Source organism: Eublepharis macularius, chromosome 1 (genome assembly GCF_028583425.1).
Source record: "Eublepharis macularius isolate TG4126 chromosome 1, MPM_Emac_v1.0, whole genome shotgun sequence".
NCBI classification, from domain to species: Eukaryota; Metazoa; Chordata; class Lepidosauria; order Squamata; family Eublepharidae; genus Eublepharis; species Eublepharis macularius.
The window spans coordinates 46346739-46372141 of NC_072790.1; the positions used below are offsets into that span (position 1 = coordinate 46346739).

The window sequence follows — 25403 nt, forward strand, 5'->3', positions numbered from 1 at the left end:
TTTATTGCTTATTTTGTTGGATAGTTGTTTTGCATTTTTATTGGTAAATTTGCATCCTGTGTTTGTGTAGTGACTAAACAAAGTACATTAATTTCATTTGTGCCATAAAGCCACTGACTCTTTGGCCAGAAGTTCTAGTGTTGTACTCTTCTAAAAACAGCAAACCTGCCCCAAAGGATTATGGAACAAACACATTGACCTTGGAAGGGAGACTGCTTCTTGTCGGGATGTGAATTTGCTTGGTCAGCAGCTTAGTTTCATTTTATTTTACTTGTGAATATATTTACCGGGCATTCTAGGTTATCAGCTGGAATTTCTGGGAAGCTCAAAAAGGCAGTTTCTAGAAGAACCTCAATAATTATTTATTTGAGCTTCCTGCTGTAAAGTTGCTGCATGTAGCATAGCTGATCAATCCTGGAACAGATACCTATGCCATTAATAGTTTTATTGTCTAGACATTAAAATGTTGGTCCTTTTCTAATGAACGGTGCTCAGGAACGAATATTTTCTTATATCTGGCCGTCTGCGGTTAGAAGACATAACGGTGTTCTCATGTTCCTCTCCATTCCTGCAGCCTCTCCCGACCCTCGGAAAGATCATTCTTAAGTTTGCTGGGCTTGTACAGTTGAGTAGCCATAGCCGTCTGGATTGAGGAGGAGGAATGAGGAGGATTAGGGAAGTGGCAAGAGCATTTGCTGGAGGAGAAGTGATTCATCCCCTTGTCCCTCTTCACTTTACCCCCTCAACCCGCACAGCATGTCTGTCCTATGTTTCTGGGATTCTTTCTAGGCATTGGAAGAGCCAGTGGGAATGGAGAGAAGCGTGGGAAAACATTCTGTGCGCAGCTGGTTGGCTACACACTGATAATATTGTCACAATGACTTCTTCATGCCACCCTAGCAGCTTCTGATTTGAACTGATACGCTACTTGAGCAGTTTAAGATCCAATATTTTTTACGCCTGATTTATTATAGGAATTTAAGAATTTGCCTGCTGAAAGTCAGCACCCTTTGGAATTTGTTTTAAACACCATTTTTTTTTATTTTGGTCTAGGGCTCTAGCTTTCCTGGAGACTTGACTTATGCTATAGCAGGATTGATCTTTCTGGAATACAAAGCAAGTGCCCAGTGGTCAGCGGAACTGCTAGTCATCAATTACCGTGGGGAACTAAAAAGCTACCTTGTAAGGTAAATATTATGGATGTAGACTCTACTCACCTCTTGTAACTGGAAATCCTTTTTTTAAAAAAAACAAACAAGTAAAATAAGTGATATTCTCTTTCCGGTTTAGTGTCGGAACAAACCAGAGCTTCCAGGAAAGCCACAGTTTCAACTTTAAAAGTCATTATGTCCATGGAATAACGGCAGTAACTTACCATCCTGCACATCGGTAAGTTTGTTAGTCTAAATTAATTTTGCAGGGATAGAATACCAGTGCCACCTAGCCATGTGCTTTATACAACTGGGTTCCATTTTGCAGTAGGTTGTCTCTCCCCACCCCATCTTCTGAATTGCAAATGGCTGACTTACAGGAGACACCATTCTTTGGCATATGTAGGAGCTAACAGATTTCTGTTCCCTTTTGAGCTGAGTTACAATGGCTGAAAGACATTCCTAGTTGTGTTGGCCTTAGTCTTAATATGACCTACAGTCTCTAGCAGGCTAATCATTTTCTTTCTCATATCCCTCAAAATGGATACACCAGTTCAGCAGGGCCAGACGATAGTTCTTGTACGTTACATGACTCCCGTCAATTGTGCTGACGGCATTGTGGTTCCTTACGTGAGTTCACCATTTTCTTCAATCATAAAATCAAGAAGAACTTTATCTTAGCCCTCTAGTCTGGCCACTTGCCCTGAAATGTCAGTCAGTAGCTGAAATGTTCCAGAGAGAGAGATCTATTTATTTCCTTCAAAGCTTTCTAAGAAAGGAGACTTCACACTCTCTCCAAGCAGTTTGCTCCATTTGAGAACAGATAACTTCAAATTGAATCGAATACCTTTATTGGCATAACAGGAAACGGATAACTTAAATCTTCCATTTCTTGGATTTTTACCATATCTTTAAGTGATCGGTCTCACCCAAATATTTTAAAGACTATCAACATATTGTCCCTTAAATCTTTTTTTATGTTCAAGGATTAATAGAGTTGGCCATCTTTGTGTACATATATATTCACAAGATGAGAGAGATCTCAAAGGTTCACTTTGCCCATTAAAACGGAGAATATCTGCACCCAGTGCTATCACAGCGCAACACATGATCAAACATAATGACAGAAATATCAAAAAGTAATCTTTGTAAAGAATAATTTCACACGTGCTAATAATACGTAAAACTATACCGCTTTCATAAATACTCTGTTTCTGTATGATGACTTATATCAGGGGTGGCCAAATGGCGGCTCGCGAGCCGCATGCGGCTCTTCAAGTCTTATTTGGCGGCTCCCGGAGGCTTGCAAGTTCACTCCTCCCCCAGGCTCCTTTAAGGGGCAGAGCCGACCAGCCGCTCACCCGATCTATGCACCCAGCGTGCTTCCCCTTTCCCAACGCTGGAGCAACGAAGGGGCGGGCCAGGACTGAGGACAGCCCACCCCTCCTCGCCTTGCTGGGCACTCCTCTGCAGGCACTGAGTTTTGCCAGCCCCGCGCTCTCAGTGAGCGCCCGGGAAGGGCAGTTGGGGGGAAGGGGAAAGAGAGGAGTGAAGACGCGACGAGGAAGCGCCAAGGCAGAGGTGGCCCAGGACTTCCTGCTTTCCGGCTTACTCCCGAGAAGGGAAGTGCGCAGCTGCTGAGAGCCGCTCATGGCATGAAGCCCAGCCTGCGCCGGGGGGCTTTTGCATGGGTGGAAGCCTCGTTAGTGGCGCACCCATAAGTGTGTGCAGGACAGCTGAGATGGAGGAGCAGGGAATGTGTTTGCTTCAGAGAACATGTACTTGCTTTAAGATTGTGTGGCTCTGCTTTTGTGATCCTTCCTTGATTTTTCTTTCTTCCCTCCTTCCTTCCTTCCTTCCTTCCTTCCTTCCTTCCTTCCTTTCTCTTTCCTTCTTTCCATTTCTTTCTTCTTTCCATTTTTCTTTCTTTTTCTTTCCTTCCTCTTTCTTCCTTTCTCTTCTTTCCTTCTTTCCTTCCATATATTTCCATACCTTTCCATATCTTCCTTCCTTCCTTCCCTTTCCATATCTTCCTTCCTTCCCTTCCCTTCTTTCTTTCCTTCCTTCCTTCCTTCCTCTTCTTTCCATATCTTTTCATACCTTTCAAAATCTTTCCCTTCCTTTCTCTTTACTTCTTTTAATATCTTTCCATATCTTTCCATGTCTTCCTTCCTTTTGTGTATTTCTTTCCTTCTTTCCCTTCCCTTCTTCCTTCCTCTTTACTTCTTTCCATATCTTTCTATGCCTTCCTTTCCTTCCTTCTTTCCATGCCTTCTTTCCTTATCTTTCTTTCCTTTTTTATCCTTCCTTCTTTCCATATCTTCTTTCTTTTTTGTCTTTTCCTTCCTTCTTTCCATGTCTGTCTTTTTCTTCCTTTCCATCTTTCTATGTCTTTCCCTCCCTCCCTTTCCTTTTTTCCTTCCTTCTTTCTTTCCATGTGTTTCCTATTTTCAATAAAATATTAGGGTTGCCAATTCCAACATAAAAAAACCTGGAGTCTTTAGCCAGAATACTCTAGAGGTGGTGCCTTGCAAGGATGACATCACTTTTTGTGATGTCACTTCCAGGTCAAAGGTTAGGTGGCAGTCCTTCCCAAGCTCCACCCCTTCTGATGATGTCACTCCCAGCATACTGTGCCAAAACCCCACCCCTTCCTGTGATGTCATTTCAGGGCACTCCACCAAACCCGCCTCTTCCTCTGAAGTCACTTCAATGCATCATGTCTTGTGGCTCTCAAACATCTCAGGTTTATTCTGTGTGGCTCTTGCATTAAGCAAGTGTGGCCACCCCTGACTTATATGATGCTTTTCTGTTGCACTTTGGCACTTTGTTTAAAAGTACATAAATGAATTGTATTGGGAAACCATGGAGGAAGAGCAAGGAAAATAAACTGATGAAAGACTAGCCATGGAAGAACTCTTCCTCTTGGGGACATTGCTTTCCCATTCAGCATAGTAAACCACTGATTGCCAATATTGACAATCATCCAGCCTTACAGAATACTAGTTAGTATTAGTAACCCAACCTGTAACATACACAGGAAAGAAAAAAAATTACACCGTATTTGTAGTGATACAGATTACCCGTATAGTAAGAAGTCTTTCTTTTGGTAAGGTGGCTGCCTTTATTTCCCCTTATTAAAGATGCATGTCCAGAACTCCATCCTATTTTACTTAGACTTGATTTGAATCTAGTTCTGGTGGGACTGAGAACTTCTCCATGCGACTGTGTAGTTCCCCAGCATTTTGCTTAAACTGAGACCCCATGTGTGCAATCCCACCGTGGGCAATGTTATCACTCTGGTATGATGCTTGTCTTGGTTATGGATTGTGGCTCTGCTTGCACTTGCAGTAGCTTGAGAGCCCAATGCAGACAAGGTGCTGGCCGCATGGGTAAGTCCTTGTGTCTCAGCAGGTCCACTTTTGAATCAGGTCTTAAACCCCGTCACTGTCCTTTGCCATCAGTAATGATTAGATTTGTATATGTGTGTGTGAAATAACTGGCTTTTGTGTCTACCTGGAGGTTTTATGTTAAGAGTCTGGGAGTCTGAGAAGAATGGACAGAGCAGGGTCAGATAAATGATTTGAACATTTCTCTAATCTCTGCTTTCAAGATTCTATAAGCTCTTAGGGCCTGAGCAAGCCAATTTCCTCATCCTCTTCTCTAGCTCCCCACTCCATTTAATTGACTTTCTGTGGCTCCCAGAGCCACTCTTCTGTTTCCTTTTTAAAAAGTTTGAAAGTTAGGCACGTCTACGGTCATCGCTTGTATGCAGCCAGTCAGTTTTGAGAATTCAAGGGCACTTTCATTTTGAAAGAGTTGGTGATGGTTTCTTTTTCTGGCTGTCTCCCATGACAGATCCCCATTCTGCCCCATATGCTCTTGTGAAGTGTCCTCGACTTCCTTGAAACCAAATGTCCAAGGCTTGGACTGCAGCAGGAAGGGGGAGTGGGAAAGTCTCACTCTGTAAATTCTGTGCCAGAAGAGCAGCCCATATTTTCCAGCTTATTAAGGTGGTTTTGGTTTCCTAAATATGTAGAAACTTTATCTGTAGGTGACCCAGCTTTACAGTTTTTAGGATTGATGGAAGCCTTGTATAGCGTAATATAACACGTTCATTGTTTTCCAACAAGGGTGGGTGAAATGATTATTGCAAGTTTTGTAAGATTCCGGTTTTCCTTTTAGGATAATTTTGTATCGCCTCATGAGTGGATCACTGAATGAGAACATCTGTTTTTTTTTAACCCAGTGAAAAAATGAAGTCCCAATTAATTTTTGGCTTTCCTGATGACTTGATAATTCATCTACCCCACCAAATACCAAACCGTGACCAGCTAACTGGAATTAAGTGAAATGTTACTAAACTTAAATATACCAAAAGTGAAAAACAAACTTTATTAAGCTTCTTCACATTACTCTACATGCAGCAGTTAGCTATCCAAGCTCCAAATACTGGTGAAAAACATGTGCTTTCCCAACCGAAGAAGGGAAGAACACACAATCCTCCCAGCAAAACACTTGCTCCCAGAGTAAACAAAAATGTTTGTATTGCACACCAGGCAAGAACCGTTTAGAACAGTATCAAAAGGGCGTGAATAATTCAAAAAGAGACCACTAAGGGTCTAGCAATGATATGAATGATCCAACACTTGCAAGTCTTGGACTTGGGAGGATTGTGTGTTCTTCCCTTCTTCGGTTGGGAAAGCACATGTTTTTCACCAGTATTTGGAGCTTGGATAGCTAACTGCTGCATGTAGAGTAATGTGAAGAAGCTTAATAAAGTTTGTTTTTCACTTTTGGTATATTTAAGTTTAGTAACGTTTCACTTAATTCCAGTTAGCTGGTCACGGTTTGGTATTTGGTGGGGTAGCTTTTTCCGTGCCTGTCTCGACTGTTGGGTTGATAATTCATCTATTCATGTTGTTTACTTGGCATTTGTTGACTTGTCTCTGATTTGAGATTTGGAACTGCAAAGTAATGCCAAGACAATTTAACTCCATCAGAAATGTTACATTTGGATTGTTACCAACTAAGCATTAGTGTACAATTTGGCTCGAGAATACCAAATATATACCCCCCCCCATACCTATTAGGTTTTATTCAGGTATACATGGATGTATCCAGCTTATTTGTGAATATTTGGATGAACTGATATTTATATTCCTGAATATCCCCCCCCCCGCCCCCGGTACCAGTGTTGCTTGCTTGCCATATTCCATTGCCATTGCCAGGTTCAGCTCCTGTCTTGGTATCACTGGCTTGCTAGGTTGGATGCTGGGATTTTCTGGTTTGATGTTGGTTTTGTTGGGCTTGCATAGACTCTGGGTTCTGCCTGGCATCTTTGAGTGACATTGGTTCTTTTGGGCTTGTAACAGTGCCCCTCGCTTTAATTTGGTTCTACTGGGATTCTCTGGTTTGACATTGATTTTGCTGGGTGAGATTAACTGGTTTGATGTTGGTTTCTTGAGCTTTGTTGGTTCTATTTGCATTGGGACACTTCGTCATGAATTGCTGTTGTGTGTTTGGTTAAGGCTTCCTATGTCCTTGAGAAAGCCTTGAATATTTTCACCCATAGGAAACGATGGAGAGTGGCTGGAAGAAGCTTGTTCAGGGGCCCATATAATTAGACCTTTTGGTCCAATTCACTTAAAAATTGGGGGATATTTAGTGGACAGACAGGACTAGGTCCCTGCAATTTTGGTGTATTTCACTTGAAAAATGACCCCCAGAAAGATTTCTCCATAGGGAATAATGGAGCCAGATAGGTTTAGAATTCCGAATAAAACCTAAATCTGAACAATATAGATTTTTTATTTTAACTGCACAGCACACCCCTACTAAGCATTTGGCTGGCTGTGCAGTTCCATATTGCCTTTGGTGCTGAATAATTTGCCCCCTCTCTTGAAAATGGTTTGCTTGGTATAATAATTAATTGTGGAATATGGGGAGGGTAATGATGACTATATATGGTTGGATCCAGATAAGCATTTCTGTGGGAGGAAGGCATACAAATTTCTGGCCCCCCCATCTCCTGGTGTAGTCCCAAATGCTCCTTGTTCCTATTGCAACATTTGGCAAATTTCAGGGGGCATTTGGGGTTGTAGCAGGAGTGGAGAGATGAGAAAGTCACACTCTTTAGCTGGATCTAAGACATAGAGCTAAGCTTCAAGTGACACCTGACACGAATTGGACACGTGCTAATTTCCCTCAAGTTTTGATGGGAAGTGTACGTGTCACCGGGCTGGCAGCCCAAATTTGCCTGGTATCTGTCTCACCCCCCACCCTCTCCTGGAGTCGTGTGGTTTCGGGCCGCAGTCCGGCTGACAGCACAAGCTTGCCTGGCATCTGCCTTGCCTTGCTGGGCTGAGAGGAGCTGGGAGCTCTACCAGGGCCACGGCTGCCCGCGTTTCCTCAGCGAGTGTCTCTAAGGTGCGGTAGCGTGACAGGGCCACTAAGCCGAGGTAGCTCTGGGCTCCTCAGCTCAGGCGCTCAGGTGCTGGAACATGGGCAGAGCCCCTCACCCCCACCCCCGCAGCCCTGTCCCACCACTGCATCTTGGAGGCAGTTGCCGAGGGAGCGTGGGCAGCCCCAGCTGTGCTCCTGGCTCCTCTCAGCCCGGCAGGGCGAGACAGACACTGGGTGAGCTCACACTGCTGGCTGGGCTGTGGTCCAACACCACATGGCTCCGGGGGGTGGGGTGAGCCAGACACTGGGTGAGCTCATGCTGCTGGCTGGGCCCCATCCCGCTGCCACACCTCAGAGGCGGCAGCCGAGGCAGCGCGGGCAGCCTCAGCCCCAGCAGCACTCCTGGCTCCTCTCGGCCCAGCAGGGTGAGACAGACGCTGGGCTAGCTCACACTGGCAGCCAGGCAGCTACAAGTGATGCCTACACGTCCCATCAAAACTTGAGGGAAACTGAAATGTGTCCAAACCGTGTTAGGTGTTACTTGTAGCTTGGGTCATAGTGTGTTTTTTTTAATTGAAAATCTCAGAAGTGGTACAGTTTGTTCCAAAATCTTTTGCTTAAAGTTGACAGTATTAATTTTGAACATGACCAGGGCTGATAGCTTCCTCTCTCGTCCCGCCCCTCCAACTGAATTTTTTTCTAAGTACCGCATAAGCCGAACGTGAGGCCTATATGGCAATCTTCATACTCTCTGCAAGTGTTTTGACAAATTTGAATAATCAGTTTGTTTCATCAGGGAAACAGATTTCTTTTAAAGCATAGCTTGGCTGTGGATGTTGGAGTTTTGCCCATTATTCTGGTAGAACTGCTAGGCTTTGATGACCGAAGCTCTGTGTGCTTTCTTTTTTATGTCAGGCAGAGGGGGTGGATATGAAAGACAGGCTAATCAACTGTTTTCAAGCTCTGCTGCATAGAGGTGGGACCTGCGTTGTGTTTCACAGTTGCCTTTAATTTCCCTGTGCGTTCTGAATATTTGTAATTCGACTACAAATATGCCCTTTGTGTTCAATTCCTTTTTAATAAGGCTGTTCTTTCTCCTTAAACCTTCTTTTTTTTGGTGATGGGAAATGACAGCACTTTGACAGCTTAATCACTTTTCTGAGAGAGCACAGATTATTTCTTCTTCCTGCAGAACTGACGCGGTTGATGTTCTCTGTCTTGTGTTGCTGTAATCTTCTCAGCCTCTTCAGAGAAACTCGTGTTCCTGGTTTAAGCAGAAAAAGGGCCATTGTCGTAAATTTAATTTGTGTGGGGGTTATGATTGGCCATGCACCCTTTGGTACAGCTCTAAAAGAATTTTACACTTTCCTCCTTTAAGACAGAGGACATTGGATTTTAATAATTCTAATCCAACAGTATAAAAATAAATCAGTTGATATTGCACGAAGGGCTCAAAAAAGTTGAGACTGAAATCATATGCGACATTCACATGTTTTGTTCAGTTCAAAAATTGCACTTTTTTGTGTGTGAAAAAAAATACTTTATTCCCTGCTTTTCTTCTCAGTGGGGACCCAAGAGGCTAATACCATTGTTCTCCTCACCCCCATTTTATTTTCACAAGAACAACCCTGGGAGGTTGAGGGAGGGTTTGTGGCTCAGTGGAAGAGTCTCTGCTTTACACTCAGAAGGGCTGCTTCCGCACACATTGGATAATCCACTTTTAATACTCTTTAGTTAACATTTGGAACTGCTTTTCCATGTGTGGAACAAAAAACCCACTTCCAAAGGATTGCTAAAGTGCATTGAAAGTGCATTATTCAACGTATGTGGAAATGGCCAAGGTTCCAGTTCAACCCCCTGCATCTCCAGTTAAAAAGGGCCAGGCATAACACACCAGTGTTGTGAAAGACCTCTGCCTGAGACCCTGGAGATGCACTGGTAGTCAGAGTAGGCAATAGTGATGAACCAATGCTCTGATTCAGCGTAAAGCAGCTTTACGTGTTTTAGACTAGGAGAGACTGTCTGGCCCAAGGTCATCCAGCAAACAACCATGGCGAAGTGGGGAATTGACCTTGCGTCTCCCCGATACTAATCAGTCTCTAACCACTACGCAATTCTCGCTCGTTCAGTCCCAATTTGCTTCTGAGCTGTGCAGGAAAAAAAAGGGGGGGGTTAACCTCCCATTGGTTTCACTATTTGAAACTGGGCTTCTTGCATTACACGCATTTTAAAGGGGAGAATTGCATGTCTTATCCCCCTTTAAAATGTTAAGCAAACAAGTTTCAGCTAGAGAAACCTAGTTGGAAGTTAAAGGGTTAAATTTATTCTCCTTCCTTGAATAGCCCGGAAGCAAACTGAGACCGAATGAGCTTGCAACTTGTATTTTATGGAATGAAAAAAACTTGTAATCTTCGCCTTGTAAAAAGGGCCTTTCTCAGGTTTGTCAAAAAGATCTGTCTTGTCTGCCCATGGCTCCAGTCTCCAGATTTAAGTATCCACAGATGGGACCATGTTGAGAAGTAGGTATACGGATTTATTTAAAACATTTTAATCTTCCCCTCCCCTTATCACAAGGCCCAAAGGTGCTTTTTCTCATCATGAAGTAGTATTTTCATCAAAACACTATAGATTTTTTTCCACGGGAGTCCCTTACAAGGTTTAAAGTTTAAGAAGAAACTTTCAAACTGTCAACTCTTATGATGTCATAATCCCTCTTGAAAATGCACTGTTTTTTCCTGTGTATTGGAAAAAAGAATGCAAACCTTTCATCTTGTCTCTCACCTCAATGTGCACCATAAATCTAGTCTGCATATGTAGACCAATACATCTTTTTAAATTGGCATGTTCTCTAGTTGGAAAAATTGCAAACTTTTTTCTGACTTGGGGAAAAAAATTGCGTTACAAGATCTATCAGTGGCTATTGGTGCCAGTTCATTTTTCCATTTATGCCAATTCCTCCAGGGTGTTTTTTAAAAAAAACAAATTTAGCATATAATCCATTTGTCTTTGTTGTGCTCATGAAGGGCAGCTGTTTCAGCCAGGAGGATTCCAGGTGAGATAGAACCTGGTGGAAAAGGAAATTTTAGTTACGTTTAGCACAGGGCAAGCTATTTTTAATCTATCTTTTGAGCCTCTGCCTTCAAGTAGGATTTGCATAAGAATTGCCTTGTCTCCCAATCAGAAATGCCTATCAAAATTTACAATCCTTTACTCCATGTTCACCACAGATGGATGCTCCAAAACTGCAGTACTTGAGGCAGCTAGAAATTGTCCTGCCACCAGGAATATGTTCGTGCTGGCTGTTATTTGGTTGGACTCTTCCTGTTGCAATAGTTTTCCCGGTTTGATCAGTGGTAGTCTGCTTCAGTAATTAGTTGAAGATGGGCAGCTCAACCCTGAAGGCTACATAGACAGCGAAGTCGCTCGTTTATTCCCAGTGGATATTCTTCGGGAGGTAGTGACCTGTAGCCATCTGCATGGCACAGAGTATAGCAAGCACTGGAAGTCTGTAGCAACTCTGGGAACATCCACCAATCAGATAGTGGGAGCCAATGATGCCCCTGTGAGTGGCACACAAGCACAGCCAGTCAATGGCCAGCGATCCACCCACTTCCCCCAAAGAGAGCCAGCTGACAGGGAGGAAAGACCCATCCACAGCACACTAGGCTGCAAGCACCCCATCATTGGTGCATTCTAGGGTGCATTTCCCTGGGATTATGGTCCATTGCATGACATGGGGCATGGTGCCAGGAGGGCCTGGCTCTGTCTGCCCCCATAAGCACAAACTGCTGGCCTCATTTGTTAGAGCTTGCGTGGCTGAGGCAGTGTGAGGGGGATGGGGGAGGCAGGTGTGGTGGTGGCTGGCTTTCTCCCACCCCCACCAGTGCATGGTCTCCCCTTCTAGTTGAGCCTCTGGAGATGTGGTACCTGTTAGGGCACATTAGCTTCAAGTCAAGGACTGTGTTCTCCCGCTTGGGTGTTGGTGCTCAGTGCTCCCTCTGTGGTGCTAAGCATCCTCTCTGTGCCTCCCCTGCTACCAAGTGCAATGCTGTGTGCTTCAAGTATGCTCAGCAGAAATCTCTGAAACAGAGTCCTGTGCTTTGTGGCATACGTAAAGAACCATGGGGCAGCCTGGTTGGGGTTTCTGTCATGCTGGGCAGGACACCACACCACTGTGGTCTTCCCTGTGGTCTTCCCTGTGGTCTTCCCTGTGGTGGGCGCTGGCTGCGGCCTTCCCTGCCGCCTAGCTAGCCACTGTGGAGGAGGAAGTGGCAGCGTGGGCAGCAGAGGTGCTGGTTTTGGCCTTCCCTGCCACCCTGCTGGCTGCCGCAGCAGCGGAAGCATCTGCTTCAGCCTTCCCAGCTAGCCGCTGCAGAGGCGAAGGAAGTGGTGCGGGGGGTGGAGGATCTGACTCCTGCCTTCGGGTCAGGTTGCTGGTGAAATCTGCTGCCGTGTCTTTTAAAATCTGCTGTATCACTTGTTGTGTGTGTTCTTTTTTAAACATTTAAGATATTTTTATTGGTTTTAAAAGTATTTGTATTTTATATTATTGTATTAATTGGAATCTGCCCTGTGCCTGCTGATGCAGGGAGGACAGAATACAAATCGAATAAAATAAATAAATAATAAATAAATAAGTGCTGTTGGGGTTGGGGGAAGGGGGCTCAGTGGGGGGAGGTGGGGGGCTTGGTGACAGTTTTTCCCCTCACTTCGGTATGCTCTGAATAATTACGAAGCATACCGAAGCAATTCTGATAACCCGAATTCAAAGCGGCTTGCCGCTTCAGGTTTTGGCTTATTGATGTATTGTCGAAGGCTTTCACGGCCGGAGAACGATGGTTGTTGTGGGTTTTCCGGGCTGTATTGCCGTGGTCTTGGCATTGTAGTTCCTGACGTTTCGCCAGCAGCTGTGGCTGGCATCTTCAGAGGTGTAGCACCAAAAGATAGAGATCTCTCAGTGTCATAGTGTGGAAAAGATGTGGCAGGTCATTTATATCTACTCAGGAGGGGTGGGACTGAGCTGAGTCATCCTGTAAGAGTTTCCCAGGGTGTGGAATGCTAATGGCGGGAGGCTTCACTGTATCCTGAGGAGGTTCTTTTGCATATGGATTGGTGCTTGATGTGCTAATCTTCTCTGCAGGGCTATTGTCGGGTGTGGAGTGTTTTGTTAGCCTGGTGTTTTTCAGAACTGGAAACCATGCTCTGTTCTTTCTTAAGGTTTCTTCTTTCCTGTTGAAGTTTTGCTTATGCTTGTGAATTTCATTGGCTTCCCTGTGCAGCCTGACAAAGTAGTTGGAAGTGTTGTCCAGTATTTTGGTGTCCTGGAATAAGATACTGTGCCCTGTTTGAGTTAGGCTATGTTCAGCCACTGCTGATTTTTCCGGTTGTCCAAGTCTGCAGTGTCTTTCATGTTCTTTTATTCTTGTCTGGATGCTACGCTTTGTAGTCCCGATGTAAACTTGTCCACAGCTGCAGGGTATACGGTATACTCCTGCAGAGGTGAGGGGGTCTCTACTGTCTTTTGCTGATCGTAGCATCTGTTGTATTTTTCGGGTGGGTCTGAATACTGCTTGGCGAAACGTCAGGAACTACTTTTGGCTTATTCCTAATCTTTTTCCCGCGTTGGGTAAACCAAAAGCAGGAAAACTGAATATTTCATCAGTGCACACCCCTAGTAGCTAACTCTCAAGTTTTAGATAGGCAGTTTTAATATTTGGCAACAGTAAGGATTTCTTCTTTTGTTTGTTGCCTGAGTAAGAGTGCTTCATGCTTTTGGAGACACTCTTTAATTAATAAACTTAGCTGAGTCTGGAATTTTTGTCTTGAGTGTGGGTACACCCCAGAAATGAACCCTGAGATTGGAAAGCCTGGCCTTTGGGAAAGGAAGAGCTTTTGGTTTCATAAAAAAAAAAAGTGAATGCGTCCTGCCCGCCCAATTCCTGGAGTGGCTGTGATCAGCGCCTAAAATCGGGAGGCGAGGCAACGAGTCCCCTATATCCATGTTTGCAGCAATAGAAGTGGGAGTTTTACAATACTTAAACTTGGAACCCTGGGATGTTAGTAAACCAATATAATCTGTGAAGGAAAACATATTACTAATATTGTGGATGTTAAAGGGTAATTTTTCTACTCTTAGCCCGTATCAGTCCATTGTGAGGTAAATGTACTCTAATGAAGGCCAGTCTGTTGATAGCTTTAACACTTGGATTTATTGGTTCCCTGGATCAATTTTTGTTTGCAAAAATCCATGTCCCCCCCCCCTTGTATCCTAATATATTACAACAGCAAAATCATTTATTTGAGTGTGGAGGGGCTGTTTCATGCCTCAGGGTTTTGTTTTTTGTTTTGTATACAGTAAGAAAACTCGGTGGTTAGTGGCTATAATTTATGGATGTTGTCGGCCAGTGTTCAGGTGACTGTACTGAAAGGATAAAGACATAGAGCCATTTGATTGTGAATTCAGCTAAGGAGAGTGCAGCTTGAGTGGAATTATTTTTCCTCCAGAATTTTTTTTTTTATGGAAGCCCGTTTATACACGTTTAAGCCATTAGATGGCAATATCTTGCCAACTGAAACTAAAAGATGAGAAACCAGCCTCTCTTTTATGCTTTTATTTGAGAAACGTGTTCAATACATTATTTCACTCCTTTTTAAAAATTGAGGATGAGTTCTGAAAAAATATTATAAAGGATAATTACTTTGAAAAATAGCCTGCTATGGGAATAAGATGCTTTAAAAATAAGAACGTCATGATTCCCCCCCCACCCCACCTGCCCCTTTATTTTCAGTAACGGTTTGGCATTTTTAATAGCATATGTATAATGGGATTTGTTATGTCTAAGTGACAGAATTATTAAGTGCAATATAAATAATTTGGTGCTTGTCAAATTGCCACAGCTGGGAAGTTCTGAGGTTCTTCTAAAAAAAATGAGAATTGCTCACTACTCAGTAGCAAACTTTGAGAATGGTCAGCTGTCAAACTAAACTTTGTGTAATCTTGTTGTGATAGTCTTCTGATTATAGGTGGCTGTGAAACAGACAATGATGGGGCAGGAGTATCTAAAGCCTCCAGTTGTGGACTATCGGCATGGCGAGTTCTTTCTGGCTCACCTTATTATAAACAAGTTACAAGCTATGAAGATGACATTGGGACTGTGAGTACCATTTGAATGCAGAACTGGCCGTATCATTCTGTTTGCCTTACCCTTAGACCACATGTCCTTTACAGACATCTTTGGATGATGTCTACATTGAACAAGAACTGACATGTGACTGTCTTCTCCAGTGTATTAATTGATAGAAACCCGTTTACTGTCAATAGGGTATGGAATGAGCAGTAATACGGCATATTACAAATAATTGCTTGTGTCTTAAGGGATTTAGATTAATTGTTTAACAGTTTTTTGGGATAGACTCAAAGCATCGGCCCTGTCAAAGAAGCAGGAGAGTTTCTGATATTTAATTAATCTAAAATACTTATACCCAGCTCTTTTCCTGGTCAGCCAGACTCAAAGGGGATTTTAAATCTTAACTTTATTAATGCAGGTATTTAGCAAAAAATGCAAGCATTAGGTGCTGCTGTATGGCAAAAAATGGGACTGTATCTTCAAAGATGAATACATGCATTCATTTTTTTCTAATCAAACTATGTGCAGGTTCTTATACCAATTTATTTAGTTACCTGATTTAAGGTGTATATGATTGGCTCATGTTTCTTTAATCAGGTAGGCTCTCTAGTTTTTATGTGGCATGTATAGCCATGTGCATTACCTTGTACTGTGTAAGTGGGAGTGAACTCTCACTGGTTTCTAATGCTGGCAACGATGTAGAACAGATTGGCAGGTTCACATCACGACTGCTGCTGTACCGAGCCGCTTTGAGACTGCAGGTGTGTGACTGAATGTCTGAATGCTCTCCCTTCATGTACAAAACCAGCATATCAAGGAGTATGATTACAAATGTTCAGTTCTTCCTTCTGGAGCTGTACATCCCAGCAGCCAAATGGATCAAATCCAACCTGTTGGATTTTTTTTTTTAAAAAAAATCACAATTCCAAATTAAAATAGTGAACCGTATCTTGATGCCTTTTTCTTACACTGCTCAGCAGAAGAAAATATGTAATTTTGTGTCCAAGGATGAGCTGTCCACACACCTCGGACTTGCTACAGCCACGGCATCTGGTGCCTGCAAAAGGCGTACCACTACCATAGCAGGCAGAGAGCGGGGGGACATTGGGGCCTGGGGGAGCCACAGATGGCAAGAAGGCAGCCCGCGGATGCCAGGAGACTCGGGAGCAGCCGCAGACAAGCCCCAGACCTCTCCCCAGGCTCAAGGCAACAGAGAGCAAAACACATGCCCTAACAACAAAGTAGACAGGCAGGAAATCCCCCTGCCCAGGCATACATTGGGTGGAGCTAGCAAGCAAGATGTCAGGCACACAGAAATGCCACCTACCCAGGAGACCTGTCTAGCTGCGCAGATGCCCTTGGAGAGGCGGCTACCAGGCCGCCTTGCCTGGAAAGGCCCTGCAAGCCTCATCCTCCAAGTAAGGAATAAGGGAAAAGGGAGAGGCCGGAGTTGGGGAGAGACACCTTGGAGCCTCCCCAGCTGGCCCAGATCAGAAGCAATCAGCCCAGGAGAAGAAGCGTGGAGATCAGAGCAGAGAGGGACACCAGGAGGCCTCCCCCGCTGGCCAAGATCAGGAACAATCAGCCCAGGAAAGGAAGGGAGGCGAGCGGAGCAGGAAGCCCTATGTAAGCAGGCTCAGTAGGGAGCCAAGGGTGGAGAGTTGAGGAGTGGATAGAGAGAGAAGCAAGTGTGTGGTACTGAGAGCAAGCAGAAGGAGAGATGAAGAGGAGGAGACGGGAAAGAAGAACGGGGCTGCGTATGGAAGGAAGCAAGAAAGGAGGCAGCAGGAAGTCAGTGCAGTGGAGTGGACGAGAGGGTGCATGGGTGATGTATACCCTCCCTTCGGCCATGAACCCAACGCCAGCGACGAGCCTCAAGGCAGCTTCCCTGAAGTACCCACCAGACGCGAGAGTGCCCTGAGTGGTGGCACCCCAGCCGTGGCGGGGCAAGTCTGCTTACTTGAAGCCCCTGACAGGCAGCAGGGCGCCAGGTGTAGTCGTGGCCAGACAGGGGCCTGACATTTTGTAAGCATGTATTGTCATGCAAAAATTATCCAAGTACAGCTATGCATTACAGCATTCAAAAGTGTGTGCAAGAAAACATACATTCGTGATTTTAAGACATGAAATAGCCTGAACAAAGACTGTCTGATAGCTAAATAAGCTTTCAGACTCTTCTGGACTAAGGCCTGGGTCCAGACCATGTGCAAAGGTGTATTTTGCTGCTTTTGATATGTTTTGCTATTTATTTACATTTCTACATTTTTCGAATGCCATGTGAATTTTGATTCTTATTTTTTTGCCCCAATTTTTCTCTTATTGCTTCAGTTCGTGCAAAGCAGGCTTATTTCATATGTAATGTTCAATTTCTTCTCTGTTTTTAGAATACATTCCAGGTTCTAGACCTAGTCAAGCATCCAGAAATCTATTAAAAGAAAAAGGGGGTTGGAATCTTCGGTAGAGCTGCCATTGCCCTGATATTCTCTAACAAAGTTTTTAAATTTTGTACCTTCGATTGGGTCAGGGTGGTACAGGACAAGGAGGTACATGGACAGGAGTAAGGCAAGAACATTTCTACATGACCTCTGTTGGTTCTCAACAAAAGGAGAATAGAATGTTCTAGGGAGGGTCAGCTACTCAGAATCGCCTATTATAAAAGCCTTTATTCTAGCATGCAGCCTGAGTAGTTTTTGTTACTGTCTCCTTACAACTTCTGTGGCTTGTTATAACTTTTGACAAAGAATGATTTAAAAACTGTGAGGACGCTTGATATTTGTTTGTTTGTTTCCATCAGGCCAAGAGACGCTCTCTGTTCAAGATTATGAATTTCAGATTTTACAGCAAACAAGGAAGAGAGCAGGTAACGCAGAGAATGTGTGTATGTTGTTGCTATGTACTCAGGCTGTGCTTGTTCAGGGCAGCCTTGATAATAGATCATCTTGCGGTGATCTGTCCTTGGAGTGTCAAGACTATAGATGATAGTTGTTAAGTCCCTGTGCTCTACCCAAAGTTATGCACCTGCTCAGCTATGAGAGAAGCTGTTTTCAGTGTTTTGCCCTTCCATATAGTGGGAAGGACATCCATCTTCTATTCTTTCTGTCTTCTCTTTGCTCCGTTTCACCCCTATTGCCGTTTGTTAAGCTTGTTGGACGGTGCCTCAAGTGATGAATCTGAAGGTCTCAGATCTGGTGCACATTTAATATTTTTCTGTGTTAGGGGGCTGTTTGTTAATGTTGGAGATAATTTGTTAATGCAATCTGTGAACGGTTAGGAACCTACAGAGTAGAGAACAGGGTCCCCAGCCTTTTTGAGACTATGGGAACATTTGTATTTCTGACACACAGTGTGGTGGGAACAGCAGCAGAACGGCTGCTGCAGGAGCTGGTCATAAAATGGCTGCTACGGCTTACCTTCAGTCACACAGTGAAGATCCTTGTGCTGTGGAAGCAGCTTCTGCCAAAGCAATGTTTTTAAAAATCTGCACAGCCAATCAGAAACCATGCTTTGCAAAAGCCCCACCTGGCCCCTCCCACTTTCTAAAAATACTTGATGGACACAAGGAAAGGTGTCGGAGGACACAGTTGTGCCCATTGGCACCACGTTGGAGACCCCTGCTATAGATGATGCAACAGGATTCCATGGCAGTAGCTGTAGATCAACCAAGTGCCTGTACAGGAAGGAGGGTATACCTTCTGGGTAACAGAGATTTACTGAAGTCTTCCTTTCCCCCTTTATTTATGCCATGGTGGGATGGGAAGACTAGGTCATGTTGTTTCGGCAGAACCAAACATTCCTTTCCGTTCTTAGGACAATCAGAGGAGGGGGACTTGCCATTGGCAGTTCAGGTGTCTGTCTTTTAGGTCCCCTGTAGCAGAAACCAGACAGTGCAGTCCTGTGTTAGAATTACTCCTGTGGGCTTATGGAGGTAATTCTCTATAAGGCTGCGCCATTAAACTATAGTTCCGTGGACGCATACCTTGAAATAAGTTGCATTACAGTTGGTGGTGTTTACTTCTGAGTAAACATATTTAGGGTAGGATTGTGAGAAGACTTAAATGCGTTGTCGGAGCACTTCAGCCCTGTTTCAACTAGACGTGTGTGTTGCCTTTCACACATTGCCTGCATTCAGTTGTGATTTTGTTTTCGTTACTGAATGGTCAAATGGCATCTTAGTAGCTACAGATGCTTAATTCACCTTCACATTGAGCCGGATTAACTATTTTTGTCAATTGGGAAAATTTCTCCAGGCAGGAAGAAAAGAGAATTGATAGAAAAAGTAGTTGAGGTTTGATAGCGATGGGGAAGTAGGCAATGTTTCAGCCATATGAGGGTAACAGTCTATGTTTTTTAGGGTTTGAAACTGATGATGCTATAATATAGTAGAGTATGAAGATACGAAGATTTAATAATACGTGAAAGCTCTTTAAAATGGAATCCTTGTAACTATTGCAGCTTCACACTCTTTCTGAAATCCTTTATTTTTTGCTTTCACTGGTGATTGAAACATCGGGCAGGATGGTGTCTTCAAGATGAGTCTCTCTCCGGATGGAACTCGCTTAGCAGTTATTCACTTATCAGGAAAATTGACCATCTGGGGAATTCCCTCTCTCAAACAACAGGGAGAATGGGAACAAAATGACCAAGTAAGTGGCTGTGATTTGTAACTATGACATTAATACTAGTAGCCTTTATACAGAATCTGTCTGAAATTTCTTCTCTTTTTTGGGCTGGGAGATGTAACAAATAGCTTTTTTTGAGAACCTTTTCCAAAATTCAATGATTAGAAAAGATGTAGGGCTTACACATAAATTATAAAATTATTTGTATCCAAGCCCTGCAATTTACAGAGAGCGATACATGAACTAATATACCAGCCGATATGCCTACACAGAACCCCACCCTCAGGTACACCTTTTCATTTTGTGGTATAAGGTCAGTCCTACTGTTCAAGCAGAAATAAATTGAAGGTGTAAATTAAAGTTCTCTAGGGTTAGTTTTTTCTCTGTAGCTACAAATCTCGTTATCCATCTTCACTGACTCGAGATTAAAGCCTGTATCCTAGGACTGGGGATCTAGGGGCAATAGTATAAGCCAACTGCAGAATTAAATAAAATCTTTCCATGAGAGTGAGCTGCTATAGCACAATGGTTAAGTGGTTTGGCTGCGAATCAGCACTATACTGGTTCTAATCCCACTACTGCCATGAGCTCAGTAGGTGGCCTTGGGTAAGCCACTCCTCTCAGCCCCAGCTCCCCAGCTATATTGTGGGGCTAATAATAACACTAACTTGTTCACCATTCTGGATAAGGCACTAATGAGCGCAGTTTTTGTTATTATCTTGATGTGAATCAGTTGAAGGCAGTTTTTCACCCTAAGCAAGGTGCCCCTGTCTCTTCCAGGGCCCAGTCTGCATCAGGGCCTTGGCTTGAATTGGTCTGGCAGTGGTATGGGCCCAGAGGGAGATACCAGTCACTTCCTGTGCTGCTGCGGGCAGGGCGCGAGTTGAGCCTCTGTGATGCACCGTCATCCTCCTTATTGTGCTGCCCCAAGAACCGACCCTTCTCTGTCTTCTCTATCAGAAGAAATGGACCTAGTATACATTTTCTCATGCTAAGTCTCCAACAGTATCAATCGGTCAGGTTTTTTAAAAGCAACTTTCAGTGACGTTCAATACACTCGGTAAACCACTGTTATTCCAGATTAAAATTGTACAAGGTAGAGAAATAATTCTAATGTTAATATTTCCTCCAAATGCAGCCGGGGAAAGTATTTTCTGTTTCCCCCTTATTCTAAGTAATACTTTCTTCTTTGAACGTATTCTAATTTGTGGAATGGTTTGAAAGGTAATAGACAGTGGGTGGGTGGGTATGGTGTCGTTCTTTTTAAAAAAAACCTCTCTGCATGTCTGTAATTGTCTTACTGATCTTGCTTTTTGTAGTCCTTGTAGTGGGAGGGCTAGAACTGAACGTTTCCAATAATATAAGAAACCACTGAAAGCTGCAAAGCATTTAGCAAGTGAAAAGTAATTAGGTGGCATCATTCCTGTGGAGCGGCTGGGGGAGGGGAAAAAAAAAACTAGTCGAAGGAAAATGAGAGCCTTACTAGCTGTCTTGGTGGCTCAGATTCGTTGGGCAGGAAGGTGGGATATCAATTTTGAAAGTAATGAATAAACGTTGTTTTGAGTTGTAATAAGAGGTGAAGCATCACCGTTGAAATTTATTGGAAATTTCATATACCACCTTTTTTACTGTTTGGTTTGTATTATGGATCAGTGTTCTGGCTTTCTGCAGTGGGGGTTCGGGAACAGCTGATCAAGACGACCTCGGACTGGCCTGAGCATCCAAACTGTTAACTGCTTCTCTGAAATTGGATCCCATTTGATATTTTACATGTAAAACTGGGCTCAGCTTTCTCACTCTGTAAATTGTTTGGGGTTGAGTCTCTTTTTTTTGTACTAACGGTGCTCCAGTGGTCAGATTGGTCTTGGCTCATTGCTGTGCTGGCTTGTGATACAATATTCTGTGCTATCCAGTTGTCCTAGTTTTTCTGTTTTTTCCCCTATTCAGTTATACTCTGAGGAAATAGCTGAAGAGAAAGACACCCCTAGTTTGGAAGTTGTACAATTGTACAATATTTGTTGGCTTGTTGTTTGTTCTGTCTGGTGCCTGGCAGGAGAGTGTCAGATGCCACAACTGTTCTGAAGTGTTCCCTACCGAGGCACTGCAGCTTTGGAAATTCTCACAGCATAATTACAGAATATAATGGTATAGATGGCAAAGTAACTGGAGTCAGTCCAGTTCAGAGGCCAGCATTGAGTCAGAGTTTCCAGTTGTGCCAAAACTCCTCCTTCTGTCTCAGTGGTGTAACTGGAAATCAACAGCCAATGAGGAGGAAGTACGCTGCAGGCACGTAAGGAAAAGATTAACATTGGTTGGATCAACCTAAGCAGTGCAGGTTAAAGATTTGTGGGGAGGGAGAGAAAAGAATTCCAGTCTTATAGGTACATAATTTTTATTGTATATGGCCATTGGCCTTTACAAGACAGAACATATGTAGTGAATTTACAACCATAAAAATGTAAAAATTCTAAGGTAACAGATAACATTAAAATTATTCAAATCACAAGCAAGACCCAAATTTATTGCTTAGAATTATGAGGTGCTTTCTTAGATACTGCACTTGCTCTTATTTTTCTGATAGACAAGGCAAAAAGTACCACTTTATAGGGCAGAGAAGCATCCATGTCGAATAACATATGAACTATTTATTGATTTGATTTATGTTCCGCCCTCCCCACAAATGGGCTTAGGGCGGCTCACATCATCAATAACGTACAATAAGTTAATAATCAACTTTAAAAACACACTTAAAACTGTCACTAAAATACTCTTAAGTGCCATTATACATAGGCTACTTTAGATACTGTTCAAAAACCTGCATAAATCATAGCATGTGGGCAGAACACATGGCCGAGGGCAGTCGTAGGTGGTGATCTTAGATGGAATAAAGGGGGACACCTGCTGGTCCTCAACCAAAGGCCTGGTAGAACATCTCCATTTTCCAGGCCCTGCGGAACTGTTATAGGTCCCACAGGGCCCGAATCTCCAGCGGGAGAGTGTTCCACCAGGCTGGGGCCAGGGCTGAAAAAGCCCTGGCCCAGGTGGAGGCCAGACAGATGTCCCTCGGGCCGGGGACCACCAGGAGTTGTTTGTCTGCAGAGCGCAGCGCCATGCAAGGGATGTAATGGGAGAGTCAGTCCCACAGGTATGCTGGTTCCAGTCCGTGGAGGGCTGTTAACACCATGAACCGGATCAGGAACTCCACTGGAAACCAGTGCAGCCGGCACAGCACAGGATGGATAGGTGCTCAAGTAGGCGTTCCTGTAAGAACTAATTTATTGGAGTCAGGGAAGGGGATTCCAATCTAACATGAGAAACCATGAATTAGAATTCAGTGGTCCTCACTTCGCAGCTCATGGATTGCCACGTTCACATTTATCATCACCCCAAAGAGACACATGACTACAGAACGATAACCTTCTAAATGACCAGAATAGACTTCTGAGCAACTAGGGTTCTCTCTCCCTACCACTGTTAAACTTCAGCCAGCCCTTGTGTATCTGGAGTGAGGGGGAGGGCTTCCGCTAGTTTTCTTGCTCTCCTCCTCAGTATGAGAAACAGCAATGAGGTGAGACAGAGAGATTGCCAAGGTGCATAGAGGAGTGCAAGCTGGCGATGGAGAAGGTGGAGCGAAACCACCAGCTCCACCTGCATACCACAAGCCCTACAGGTTTATTGCCTCGCTCATTTTTCTGGAGCACGAGGCATATGCCACGCTGGGAAGCAGCCGCAGGTGGCTTCTGAGCCACTAAGTGTGTATCACTGTTCTGAACTCTCTTTGCAAGGGAATAGCAGATACTTTATTCTGTTCCTTTTAAAGACTGGCAAAGGCAAGTATTTTTAAATACATTAATGATGACACTGAAGGAAAAGTGAAGTTATTAAGCAGCATGAAGATGGAAGTTGACTGCACTGTAGGTTTGCTGGTGGATGTATTGGTGCAAAAACCAGGCAAAAGACACAATGGTTGTAATTGCCATCAGTGTCATTCTATTAAGCTGTTACCATTCAAACATCATATTTCCTGTCCCTCAAAATTCTTTGGAGGAGGAAGCTGCTTTTAAACGTTGCCTGAATGAGTTTCTTATGAGGTGTTTATTTTTTTTTTGGCTGAGGTAATAATGCAATGAAAAAAAGAGTCTTTCACTGCTGATATAATAGGCTCTAGCCTTATTTAAATCTTTTTGCAGGGCTGCCTGTAATATCTTTTTTTTTCTTTCTAAAACGTAGGCTGAATAAGAGGAAATATGTGTATTGTGTCAGAAAGGCCTTGCATGGCTTAAGTATTTAATTGGATTTTTGTTTGTTTTCATAGCCGGGCTACGATGACATTAAGCCAGAGTGGAGACTGTCTCTTGAAAAGCGAAAGAAAATTAAAGGTTAGTGTAATAATCTGTATCCCCTGATCATGGCAACCAGTATGGGGCAGAGGGGACCATGTTTTGTTAAGTCAGTGTGTTCAGTAACTCTGTTAAAAGACCATAAGGAGCAACAGTAAAATAGTTTCCAGGTTAATAGCTGGGAAATGTATATGTACCTTCTGAGGAAGCAATGCTAGATTAATATATGAATGACTTGCATTTTTCCACTTCTGAGTGCAGAGCAAAAAGGTAAACATGGTCTTCCTCCACTTAAAGATGTCTGAGCCATGTATTTACATCTGCAAACCTTGTATGCTTTACCTGTTTACTTATTCACTGCAAACCTGATTTATCAAATTCCATTTTATGTTTTAGGCACAAGATTCTACTTCTGCTTATACAAAAGTGTTAGATGGTGGTGCTGCCAGTCTTTTTGGTTCCCCCCTACCCCTCCATCCCTGCTGTTTCCTATTATAATAGGACTTCTGATTTGCTTGGTGGTTTTTTAACCTTCATGGACCTCCCCACCCCTGCCCAGATTGTTATTGTTCCCACTTCACAGGATATGTTTTTGCCCAAGGCCACATGACAAAATGTGGGACTCGAACTCAGGTCTTGGATCTGTTGGGTTTGTTGCTCCCTCTATGAACATCTAAACAACAATAAAACCTCCTCACTAGTTCCTGTGTGGATCTGTCTTAAATATTCTGCCTAAAGTACTTAAAGACACGAAAGTAGATGGTTCTTTTTCTGAGTACTGAGTTAACTTTCACTTAATGAAATATTTTCCAAACACAGTTTGGCAATCTAATTAAAAGTTACCATAATACTGGTGCCTTATGGATCCTTTATTTCCTTCCCCGCCCAGTAGTTGTAACATTCTTTCAGTGAGTTAATGTTGGATGTAGTTTCCTCTAGATTCCATGAATAATGTCCTGAGCATTTGTCCAAAAAATTGTCTTGGTGCAGGCTTGAGAAGCAATATGACCATATTTCTTATCAATTTTTAAAAAAATCTGTCCCACTTTGTGCAAGCAGATCTGCCTAATATGCTTAGTGACATTATTTTTTAAAAAAAATATTACATGGAAAAAATCTAGAGTCAGAATCTTTAATTATTCAGATTTGCTTTGGTTAATCCAGAGACAACTTTAATTAAAATACTACCATAAAAATTTAGTGAGGCGAGACTTTGTACGTTGCTGATATATTGTCGATTCTCTAAATTACTTCTTATTAAATAATTGAAGCTTGCTCTAGTTCTACTATTTGAAATTCTTTCCCCTCTCTCTTCCTTTTCAGACAAAACATCTTTTTACCCGCTGATAGACGTCAACTGGTGGGCTGACAGCGCTGTTATTTTGGCTCGCTGTTCGGGTGCTTTGACCGTGTCCTCAGTGAAGACACTGAAAAACCTGTTAGGGAAATCCTGTGAGTGGTTTGAAAGTTCTCCTCAGGTCACTTCGGCGCATGATGGAGGATTCCTAAGTTTGGAGGTAGGAGGTGTCTTTTTGTTGTGTGTCTGAAGGGTCGACCTTTCCAATATGTTAAACACCACTTCATTTAATGCTCCTTATGGTTGTAAAACAACATTTTACTCTCATAATAGGCTCAGACATCGTCCAATTAGATTACTATAAAAAATCAGATGTTCTTGGCATTGACTCCAATTTAATGGAAAACTGAAGAATTGGTGTTCATAATAAAAGGGTATCTGGGCGTTCTAGCACCCCGCTGTTA

General features: G+C 43.3%; 1 protein-coding gene across 1 annotated transcript in view; it reads left to right on the forward strand.

Annotated features, from left to right (window-relative positions):
- The window catches only part of NBAS (NBAS subunit of NRZ tethering complex), a 235639-nt gene that overhangs the window by 14664 nt on the left and 195572 nt on the right, over nucleotides 1-25403 (forward strand). The window contains exons 8-14 of the mRNA XM_054979414.1: nucleotides 1054-1187; nucleotides 1291-1389; nucleotides 14566-14710; nucleotides 17478-17543; nucleotides 19198-19326; nucleotides 23618-23681; nucleotides 24966-25159. Coding sequence (XP_054835389.1) covers nucleotides 1054-1187; nucleotides 1291-1389; nucleotides 14566-14710; nucleotides 17478-17543; nucleotides 19198-19326; nucleotides 23618-23681; nucleotides 24966-25159 — 831 coding nt within the window. The remainder of the gene's footprint in view (nucleotides 1-1053; nucleotides 1188-1290; nucleotides 1390-14565; nucleotides 14711-17477; nucleotides 17544-19197; nucleotides 19327-23617; nucleotides 23682-24965; nucleotides 25160-25403) is intronic.